Genomic DNA, 11691 nt, shown 5'->3' with positions numbered 1-11691 from the left:
CTCACGCTCACAAGGCAGAAGTCTCAGGAAAATAATTAACATACATGCACTTAAAAAAACAACAGGTTGGACTCCCAGGGAAAGCAGCCTAAATGTCCTTTGTTACATTCTCGAGGGACTATAAGGATATGTATGCACACAAAAAAATAAAATAATAATGAAGCACACACAAATCAAATGGCAATTGAAATAAAAGTATAATTCCTGAGACTTTCACACTGGTGCATTTTATTATCTATATATATATACGACTTGTGTCTGTGTGTGTGTGTGTGTGTGTGTGTGATTGATCGCCATGCACGGCCAAAGTTCTCGATGGATCTGCTTCAAATTTGGTGGGCTTATTGACAGAGACCCCGGACACAACCTGATCGATGAGATATTTCAACACGTGCTCTCAGCGCGCAGCGCTGAACCGATTTTGGTTCCACCTCAGCTATTTTGGTTCCACCTCAGCTACCCGGGCCCCCATACTGACACACCAAAGCCAAAGTTCTCGGTGGATCTTTTTCAAATTTGGACACCGTATTCAGCTACACCCCGGACACAATATCATCGATGAGATATTTCAACACGTGCTCTCAGCGCGCAGCGCTGAACTGATTTTGGTTTTTGTGTTCATTTCACCATTATAAGTAACTCTTCCTTATCTTCTCATCTTCTCCAGGTTTTCAGCGTTTACCTCCCTTCCTTCGTATGGTGCACTATAGTATGAGTGGAGCGTCTTCGGATATTCCCGGCGTTCTGTTACTATTTTTAGAAGGTCACCGCAGTGTCCAGAACGTAAATTGGACCCGTAAATTATCCTCACTGTAAAAGTGCAAAGGTCGAATCAATTTATAGCCACGCGAAAAATACACTGTCACCTATCTCTCTATAGATACGGCTTCTCTGTGTTTGTGTGTGTGTGTGTGTGTGTGTGTCTCTCTCTATGTGAGCAACACCTGGGGATTGTTCAGTTCTGTTTGTGATGTGGTCTGGCGGCTTTTGTGTATTTGTATGTACTGGCCTTCCTTTGAAAAGCCATAACAGTTCAAAAGGGCTTACAGATAAGCTATAAATTGCTCAATCCTGTTTGAGTGGAGTTCGCCTCCAAAGGTGATTAACACGGTTACATTCGTCGACAAGGATGGGACTCGATATGGTCAGGAATGGCATTATGGCCACTGAATCATTTTCGTGCTGTTCCCATTCCACGAATCTGGGAGGGACCTAAGCTTGGCGGGTCCATTGTTCGGACCCGGCAAAGCCGGCGTACGGCTCTAAGTACTTCTTCCCGGCAAAGCCGGCTACCCGGCGAAGCGGGTATTCATTCTAGTTATGATATATGTAGACATTTGCATGCAAGATTTCTTTTAATTCAGAAACAGAAAATGCATAACTTCCTCTGGGAATATTTTCAAACAAGGCGTTGCAGCATATACCTTTATATAATAATGATTAAGTGTCTGCGTAACCTTCCTATCCTTGCAATACATGTACGTATTAGGCCTACTCTCTGAACTTGATTTGCTTTTGAAAATAAGGATTTTTTGTTTTAAGAATCTTTGCCACGCAAAGTCACATCATTGGACACTGAACCACCTGTCTCTGTCAGTTATTATCGTTGAAATCAGCCGATACAGACAACTAACTGTGATAAACAATCAAATGCTACAATTTTGACATGGGAATTAGCTATAGATTGATTCCCGAACAAAACTACAATTAATTAAAATGGACTGATGATCGACGAATAGAGTAAAATATGGACACTCAGTATATCATTATTCATTATGAGGTATTTTTTCTGAGGTAAGGCCACAAGATCAATCTTCAGCAATGCTCAGAAAGCACCTCCACTTCCCCCTCCTTCCCCACTAAAAAACGAAAAAAAGTTGTCGAGCGTCTGAAGATCGCATCATTTGTTCTCAAACTCTCACGTCTGTTAAGCGGGGCTCACACACAGGCGGAGCAAGCGGAGCAGGCTGCTCCGATCCTGCTCCGCTCTCCACCTGCCCTCTCACACACAAGCTCCGGTTCCGGAGCAGGCTGCTCCGGTAGGGGATTCCCCTATATGACGTAGTTTCTCCACTCGCGCTGTCTGATGGGAAATATTTTTACACGTGGATAAGAAGTGGCGGGAAAAAAACACCGTGATGTTTACCAAAGGAGACAAAAGTCTTGTCTTTTATCGCAATTACTGAACATATTTCTAAATGGACTCTGTATAAGTCAGTGTGTGTGCGTGTGTGCCAGTGCGTTTTAGAGCTTTTCAGACACAAACTATGTGAGTGTGGGGGTCGGGTGAAGAGAGAGGTGGACTAACAACTGTTGGGACATGTTTTAAGTTTTGGTTCTTTTTTGTTTTATCGAGTTATATCCGAAGCTTCAAAGATGTTGAATGTGTATAATTACACTAGCTTCCATGGAATCCATTCTTTTTTTTTAGATCTACTACTAACAATCTCTCTTGCAGACGGTTAGACTGTTGCTTTATGTTACGCGCAATATGGCTTTGATTTAGATTTAGTTTTTTTCATTTTGTGTGTGGTTTGATTTAGCTTCACTCTACTCAGAAAAAATGTTTTAAACATGATTAACAAAATATTACTTTATGGATGTTTGCAAATAGAAACGTACGTGTGTCAACAGCGCAACAAGTTTCTAAAGAGGACGATATAGAACGCTCATGGCCGGACCGTATCAGGTTGGGGGGGCCCCCAATTGTGTTAGGGGTTCATTAGTTGAGGGCGCTAGGGAGGTCTGGACGTTTTGAAATGTAGATGAGAATATGTGGAATCTAGCTGGCGCGTTCTCCGAATATGTCATGATTTATTGATTTTTATTTTATTTTCACCCTTGGACTTGGAGGAGATACATGTTCAGGCCGGGGGGGGGGGGGGGGTGACAGGAACCCCCCCTGGATCCGTCCTTGACGCTAGACAAAAAAGTATCTGTGCTGTAGCTTTTTTTTATGTTTTATCTCACCCTCATTTTTGAATGTTGTTTTCACACACACACACACACACACACACACACACACACACACACACTTTTGATCCCATTCCATGTATTGCGAAGACTTTATTCAGGCTTTTAGCTAGTACTTAAACATCCAATTTCAAAGCACAAGTCTGAGCTGAGAATAGATATGCATAAATGTGTAAAATAATGGTGATTTGTGATCAAAACACTTCACAGGGAAGCTTGTTTATATGTCTTATGTATGTGTCTTCCATCGCCCTGGCAACATCAGAACTCCACACCAGCCTGCAAAAGTATAAACATAAAGGGTGACACAAATGAAACAAATGCAGCCCATAAAAATGCTTAATACTTCTTGACCTGTTGACCTAGTTAGTTAATATTTGGCGATTATTAACTATATCTTATGCATGACAAAGGTCAACACAGTGGCGAGTTCACAGGTCAAATGGAGGGGTAATTTGGAACACTTTTGAGTTTTGATCTAGCTGTAATCTTCTTTTTTCAGCACATTTTCAACCAAAAAAATGGACTAAAACATTACGTCTCCAATGAGTTAACAAGATCGTAAGATTTTGTTGATCTTGTCCGAGTGGATTTTGTGTATACAAGTGTTATCTGATAGTTACCTTATTGCTTCATGTGTCATTAACGGTGTAACTGGTTGTCTGAGGGATGCATTGACTAAGATCTCATATAGGCCCTATGCTAGATGTCGAAAAACTACTCAAATTACCTGCCCTCGAAAGGGTGGTAACCAAGCTAAAAAAAAAGACGCCATAGGAAATTAAGTAGCGTGGAAGGATGGGAGGGTATAAACTATGAGAATTGGGTAAGTATATTAATTATACGAAAATTTATTATTGAAATTTTCATTTGAATTACATAGTTTATACCCTCCAAAACTGACACTCTTAAATTCTTTAATGCTTAAATCGGGTTAATTAGTGTACGGCTCCATATAAAACCCGAAACGGTTGAGTCTATCCCCGAATTCGGATCCTTTTTGGAAAGAGCCCAAAAGACAGACCATTTCACCTACAACATTGTAACTTTTGGTATTGGTCAAACCTAAGCTGAAATTAATGTACAGCAAATATACAGTGCAAAATGCCGTTAACGGTCTTGCAGGCAACTCAGTTAGCTATCCTGCCTATGCAACTGACTCACGAAGTCTCGCACACAGATAAACAAATGAGGGAAGGGGCCTGTGTCGTCTTCAACCAATAAACACACACACACACACACACACACACACACACACACACACACACACACACACACACACTAAAGATGAATATTGCATATGCATAATGCAGAAGAAGACAACTTAATCTGATAATCTATAGATGTAGTGACTGGTGCAATATTTAACGAATTTAAAAGGACGACTCTGAAATGTATCATGTGAACCAACTTCTCAATAAACAAAATGAAGACCAGTTTAAAAAGTTACCTGTTTCATTTTGGAATGTTTTTGGTCCCATCACATCTCTGATGTACACTCCATAGACGCACTGTAGTAATAAAAAAAAACTGTTTAAGGAGAAAAAAGATTATGCAGGGAGGAAGAACAGTAAGAACAACAGAATCAGCAGCAACATTCACTAATCTTACTCCACATAACACATAACACTGAATCTCAGTGAAGAGTTAGTGATCCAAATATTTTAATTATACAGAGAGACACAGAGAGATTGAGAAGGAGACAACAGCTATGTGCATGTGCGTGTGTGTTTGTGTGTGTGTGTGTGTGTGTGTGTGTGTGTGTGTGTGAGGGGAAATTTAGTCATTGAAAACTAAACACTTTCTACTCTTCAATATCAACAGTCATAGACATAAGATTAAGAGCCAATGGGAAAGTTGGACATGAACATGTATATGTTGCAGGTGAGGGGGGGGGGGGGGGGGGCTGGAGGGTCTTTGTTGTTTGTAGATTATAACTTAGCACACATTCCTGTTTTGTAACACTGTAATGTATAAGTAGAAATGACTGTGGAATAACTTTCTTCTGTTATATCAGTATGATTATTTGCAAAGTTACCCGGATCATTGTGGCATCCTCTTAATCCTATCACGTCTGAGACTTTAGTAGACGTGCCTGTAGAGGGAAGGGATGGGGGAAGGGGGTGGAGGGTGGGCATAGAGAGTGTCGGTGTAATATGAAGGAGGGAGGGAAGAACCATTGGTAAATAAAACTCTTATAATATCAACAGTTCTGAAACTATTTGAGCACGAGTTTCCCATTACCACACAAAGGTGCAGATAGCAACAGATGTTACACCGAGAGTGGGGGGGGGGGGGGGGACTTTTAGAGGGTTAGTTGTTGGACTGTAGTATCTGAATAGCAGTGCTATGGGATGAGGGTGGTGCTGGGGCGGAGTATGTATGGTATGTAACTTGAATTGGATATTAATAAGGCCTAAAAAAAAAATAGGTGTGGTTACGGTAACCCGACCTACCCTACTTTTAGGGGCCGATCCTATAACTTTTTATTACATTTGTCAAAACAAAAAAACAAAAAACCAAAAAAAAAACAGTGCAAAAAACGCAATGAAAGCGAAAGCGCCCGAGTCACACACTTATTTCCCTGTCAAGTAGGTTTAATTTGTACACATTAGAAAAAAAAGTAAAAAAAAAAAAGAAGTGATTGCCTACCTACCTACCCTATTTTGTTTGGCTATGTTACCGTAACCACACCTATTTTTTTTTTTTTTGCCTAAGCATGATCACTCAGACTAGAGCTAAAAACGGTGTTAATCTTCACAGACATTACATAATATGAATTCACAAGCATGTACCTTTTGTTTTGCCCTTGAGTTTGGTAGAAGGCAATATTGAGTGTCGAACACAAGTTGCATTGATCACTGACACTGCGTCACCCTGCGGTCAATCTCCTCTGATCTGCAGATTGCACCCGCACAAACCCAAACAATGTTATGATCGCAAAAAGCCTGCATAGCCAATGGATCTAAGAACACAAACACTCGATGGATCTAATTAGAGAGTCTGCAAACGAGTCATTTTACGTTGGAAATTCAATGACAATCTGTCAGTCAATGAAGCAGATAGATCTGTCCCTGCGATTGTTTTTGCAAGCAGATACATGTTTGAACTTCACCTATCCCGTTATCATTCAACAAATTGATATCTTGCATGATGAATTTTGTGCCGAGGAGCTGAACAAACAATCAAAATCAAGCAAGTGGTACGATTCAGAAGACAAACTTCAGTCGCAAAAAACAAACTGACGAGAAAGAACCTAGCTTAATTACTGCTGTATTGATTTCGGCCAAACCAACGCATTTGCATACCGAAGTCATTCCTCCTTTGATTCCAATCATTGTACATGATCTTAATGCAAAACTATATACGAAAACGAGCTGATCGAAATGAGTAACATGCACCTGCATTGACTGTACTGCAAAAGCGAAGGTCGTCTGCGACTGGAGATTTCGAAGTTGAACAGCAGCGTTTCTTCACACTCAGCTGTTGGCTTCCTCGGAAAAGTGAAAAGCGTGACTTGAAATCTAGCGGAAACCACATTCTATCTTTCCGTTTCGGTATTCTTGTGTAAAATCCATGAAAAAGTTCTTTCGAAAAAGGCGGCCGTCGTTATTTGGGATGCCACCTAGTGTCACACTACTATTTCCGGAGAAAGTGATGAGTGCGCTGATTGGCTGCACCGCTGCACCGGAGCCAAAAAATAGAAACGTGTCCTATTCCTTGCTCCGCACCGCACACACAACTTTCTCCACTCCTGCAACGGAAGTAGCGTCATCTCTCCGCCTGGTGCAGCCTACTCCACCCTTGCTCCGCTTGCTCCACCTGTGTGTGAGCCCCGCTTTAGGCGCCTGTGGCGTACGCGCTAAGAGCGGCAACCGCAGTCTTTTTCTCCTTCTTCCAACACATGCCGTACGACACTTGCTGCACACAGCGGTACGGCACAACACGTATAGCGATACAGCACGGCACTGGGTGGCACAGCACGGCACAGCATGCGACACTGTCGCCGCCGCGTACTGCTCCACTGCGCTGCTTTCGTCCAATCAAAGGATAGCGCAAGAGACGGGGATCAACTCAACTGACATTCTTCGAGACAAAAACAAAAGTTGCAAAAGTTTTAATAAATTCATGGACGAAAAAGTTGTCATCGCCGCTGTTGCTGCTCATCGCTCCCTTTACGACCAGTCACACATGAAGTACAAAGATGTGGAGTTGAGGAACGCTATCTGGCAAAAAATTGCCAGCGACTTGGAAATGGAAGGTTGGTAACGTCTGCAAAGCTTCTTGCAGCATCACTTCACAGTGACACTGACAGTGGTTGCTGTAAGGGTCAATAGTTTCTTTGAAGGCTTGAAACTAGATCACGCCTGATGCTCTTCAGTCGTTGGCTTTAACAGCTTTAAAATAGTGTATTAATTGCATATATGCACACACCAACCGTCCGTTCTAGTGTAACTTAAGTTTTGGAGAATATTTCAAGTGGGGGGAGGGGGGGGGGGGGGAGGTGGACCAAAGGGGAACAACCGACGGAGTCTTGACTTGAAACAAGTGTCACTAAGCTTAGATGCTCCCGATTAATGTTATTAATCGTAGAAGTTATTAAATACAATTATACATTAAAAACAAAATTTCTGCGAATTAGTGACTTGGTGGTGTGTGTGTGTTTTTGTTGTTGAAAATTGTGTCTTGTTTGTAGGTGTCACAGTAGAATGTCATGTGTGTGCTGTCAGGGGGGGGGGAGGGCAAAATCAAGAGAGGGGGAGGGCAGGGGGGGGGGGGGGGAGGAAGAGAGAGGTGCTAATTAGAGTGGTTAAAACAAGCAGTGGACAAGAATGAGAAAAGAGGCTGGAGTATTTTATTCACTCTTTTTAAAAAGACAGGCATGCAGGCCTGCAATCTGGACAGAAATGGGTACCAGTATAAATCTGTTTTTTTTTTAATTACATTTAGTCAAGTTTTGACTAAATGTTTTAACGTAGAGGGGGGAATCGAGACGAGGGTCGTGGTGTATGTGCGTGTGTGTGTGTGTGTGTGTGTAGAGCGATTCAGACTAAACTACTGGACCGATCTTTATGAAATTTGACATGAGAGTTCCTGGGTATGAAATCCCCGAACGTTTTTTTCATTTTTTTGATAAATGTCTTTGATGACGTCATATCCGGCTTTTCGTGAAAGTTGAGGCGGCACTGTCACGCCCTCATTTTTCAACCAAATTGGTTGAAATTTTGGTCAAGTAATCTTCGACGAAGCCCGGACTTCGGTATTGCATTTCAGCTTGGTGGCTTAAAAATTAATTAATGACTTTGGTCATTAAAAATCTGAAAAGTGTAAAAAAAAATAAAATTTTTATAAAACGATCCAAATTTACGTTCATCTTATTCCCCATCATTTATAATATGTTATATTTGGATTAAAAACAAGCTCTGAAAATTAAATATATAAAAATTATTATCAAAATTAAATTGTCAAAATCAATTTAAAAACACTTTCATCTTATTCCTTGTCGGTTCCTGATTCCAAAAACATATAGATATGATATGTTTGGATTAAAAACACGCTCAGAAAGTTAAAACAAAGAGAGGTACAGAAAAGCATGCTATCCTTCTTAGCGCAACTACTACCCCGCTCTTCTTGTCAATTTCACTGCCTTTGCCATGAGCGGTGGACTGACGATGCTACGAGTATACGGTCTTGCTGAAAAATGGCATTGAGTTCAGTTTCATTCTGTGTGTTCGACAGCTACTTGACTAAATGTTGTGTTTTCGCCTTACGCGACTTGTTTAACTTCCTTACATGTCTTTACTCTTTACAGTGGAAGGGTGCAAGGCAAAATGGCGCACTTTAAGGGATGGCTTTACAAGGTCATTGCGACACCAAAAAGACACCAAAAATGTACACCCATCCAAAGCCAGGAAACCTTGGCGATATCAGACTGAAATGGAATTCCTTATTCCCTTCATATACTCAAGAGAGTAAGTACCATGTATGTGTGTGCTGTTCAGCTTTAATGGATGAGGGGTTGGGTAACATATTTACACTAGTTACAGACATGGGAACTGTGAGGATCAACGATTTTCTGAGGCTCCGCCGCTGGCATTCAGATGTTTTGATTTAGATCAGTTTCTAATGATTGAAAAATTCAATACATGATCATTGTGACATCAGTTTAGCTAGCTCACAGTTCACATACTAATCTTGAATCTGTGTATGGGGAACAAACAAACACATGGCGCAATTGAAGCTGGCTGATCCTGCTTGTGGGGTAGGTGGACGTTCAGACTGTGTCGCAAACGAAGACCACAGTATGCGGTCTCCAATTCACGGAATTGTTGATTTCTACAAATCGGCAACATTTTTGCCCATTTAGTGTATAAATGCACACTGTTAATTCGCAAAGTCGGCAGCATTTTCGGGGTAACGGCTTCTAAAACTTGCCAATTTTGCCAAATCGACAGCCAGATCGTAAATGTTGGTGTCACCAAAACATTGCGTTTGAATTGCTTCACCCTCCCTTATATGATTTTGCGAATTAGGCAATTTCGTTAATTAGGAACAACATGCATTTTGTTTAAAAATATCTAATGCCTGTGTGTGGTAGGTCACGGTCCAGTCCACAACAGAGAGACCAAGATTTTGAAGAGGACAGCGACCAAGGTATACAGAACCAGACTTCTTCTTCAGGCACAGATGGCAGCGATGATACTACACTTGACGACGAATCCACTCTCTCCATCACCTCAGACTCCGCAGCAGTAGCTTCAGACCCACCTCCATTCCGTACAGCGCCATTCGTCAGTCTCTCACAGTCTTATTCTTCTTTCAAGAGAAAGTGTGATTCAGATGACATTGCAGATAAACTGAAGTATCAGAGACTGGAACTAGACGCTGTGTTAAATGGATGGGAGCAGAGCTCTCCCAGTCCCAAGGCAGCCCACTGCCAGTGTAAAAGTCGTGTTGAAGATCCAACCGAAGCATTTTTTTTCAGCATGGGGCAGAGTGTGAAGAGGCTGCCCTTTTACCTGCAGGCTCAGGTGAAAATGAAGGTGTGTCAGCTTGTCACGGATGCCGAGATGGAATGTTTGGATTCTGCCTCAGTTCGATAGTTAAAGTAGACTTCATGGCATTCTTGCCAGGGACTGAACAGACTGATCAAGTGCTGCACTGTGCGTTCATCTTGATATTGAGCAAATGGTGGAACAAATCTGTGTTATGGCATTATCCTTGTGATGTTACTGTGTTTCATGTGTGTTATTCGTTTTTTGTATTGTTGGCTTATAGAAATTTCATAGCATAGTTGACAGAGACGGAAAGCACTGATCACTTAAAGTTTGTCAGTTCATCTTGTTATTCAGGGAATGGTGGAACAAATCTGTGTTAAGATATATTTCCTTTGTATTTTACCGTCCTTGGTTCTGTTATTGTTGACTTGACTTTTTAATCTTGTTACTGAGTAAATGGTAGAACAAATCTATGCAACGACATACATTTCTCATGATATTTTACTGTGCTTCATGTATTTTTAATTCGTTTTAATTGCTGACTTGCCTTAATCAGTTAATGGCTGTGACTTTTAATGTACAGGCCTCAAAAAAGCTTTGAGGAATTGAATCAAAAAGTTGTGTGTTTTAAATTGTGAATAACCATATCAAAATGTTACACATCACACACAGTACAGTAGTGTATTTTTCAAAAGTGCTGGTTTTTTTCCAGAGTGCCTTCACTGTACATAAAAGATTAATTCATGGACGCTTATACCATTTATGAAGCTGAAACTGCTTTCTCCTAGACATCCGAGACATCCAGTCTCTGTGACAGATGAAATCAACCTTCAAATCTTCATTCTTTTTGTTGTTTGCATGTTCGGGCAATATTATACCCACAATATGTTACAAAGTATTATTTTTTAAAAGCATTCGCCTCCTGTTTGTTAATTGGAGAGAAAAAAAAATTCCATAATGAAGTCTGGGTGTTTTTCTTCACTTGCTGTCTGAAATTTAGAAACTTGAACCTCCATGAATTTAACATCGTCAGATTCCCGAAGACATGGAAGTTCTTGCTTTAGGCATTTAAAAGAAAAAAAAGAAAAAAGAGGATTACATATCAAAGTCCAAGCTGCTGACATACATATGTCATATGATTGTGCAAGTAGGACAAAATTGTTTCATTTTTAAGGGAAGTTTAAAAAAACAAAGTTGCCAAATCAGGTCATATATTCGCTACAACAACAAATCTTCCAAATATCTTGGTTTTCATTGTAATTTGTATTTATTTAGTGATGCAAAAACATTTGCCAGGCTAATGAACCTGGTTTAGACAGGTGCAGTGTCAAGGTGGTAAGACGTCGGCCTCTTAATCGGATGGTCGTGAGTGGGTTAAGGGATGGAGATTTTTCCAATCTCCCAGGTCAACTTATGTGCAGACCTGCTAGTGCCTTATCCCCCTTCGTGTGTACATGCAAGCACAAGATCAAGTGCGCACAGAAAATGATAACAGACATGTCACAAAAATTATATTGGCATTCGCCTCCGGGCTCCGGCTCATGCTGATAATCCATTTTCTCGACATGTTTATCATTTGTTAATAGTCAGCATATTAGAAATAACTCATATAAAGAAGTCAGGAACAAAGTTGGAAATGAAATCACAAACCCATTCAAGCTGGCCACAAAAGGCGGATAAATTCTTGACAGAATGCCCTTTTCTCAAATGAACGAAATGA

At 40.9% G+C, this 11691-nt stretch overlaps 1 protein-coding gene and 1 long non-coding RNA gene across 2 annotated transcripts; one reads left to right on the top strand and one right to left on the bottom strand.

Annotated features, from left to right (window-relative positions):
* Positions 1-3037: 3037 nt before the first annotated feature.
* On the bottom strand, positions 3038-6768 carry LOC138959631 (uncharacterized). The gene is made up of 4 exons (XR_011453762.1): positions 6375-6768; positions 5769-5871; positions 4424-4484; positions 3038-3252 (listed from the first exon to the last, which is right to left on the bottom strand). It is a non-coding gene; the product is annotated as an uncharacterized lncRNA (long non-coding RNA).
* Positions 6550-11575, top strand: LOC138959629 (uncharacterized). The gene is made up of 3 exons (XM_070331191.1): positions 6550-7234; positions 8786-8945; positions 9572-11575. Exons 1-3 carry the CDS (start codon positions 6550-6552, stop codon positions 10074-10076), a joined length of 1350 nt encoding a protein of 449 aa, XP_070187292.1. The 3' UTR covers positions 10077-11575.
* Positions 11576-11691: the final 116 nt, after the last annotated feature.

This window comes from Littorina saxatilis, linkage group LG2, assembly GCF_037325665.1.
Source record: "Littorina saxatilis isolate snail1 linkage group LG2, US_GU_Lsax_2.0, whole genome shotgun sequence".
NCBI classification, from domain to species: domain Eukaryota; kingdom Metazoa; phylum Mollusca; class Gastropoda; order Littorinimorpha; family Littorinidae; genus Littorina; species Littorina saxatilis.
The sequence above is the reverse complement of the archived record's forward strand: the minus strand, read 5'-3'. Positions and strand labels throughout refer to the sequence as shown.

Bases quoted from the DNA above. Each gene is read 5' to 3' on its own strand.
- LOC138959629 (XM_070331191.1), top strand. From the start codon at position 6,550: ATGAAAAAGTTCTTTCGAAAAAGGCGGCCGTCGTTATTTGGGATGCCA. The intron at 7,235-8,785 runs GTTGGTAACGTC...TACTCTTTACAG, and splicing joins CAGCGACTTGGAAATGGAAG to TGGAAGGGTGCAAGGCAAAA. The intron at 8,946-9,571 runs GTAAGTACCATG...TGTGTGTGGTAG, and splicing joins CCCTTCATATACTCAAGAGA to GTCACGGTCCAGTCCACAAC.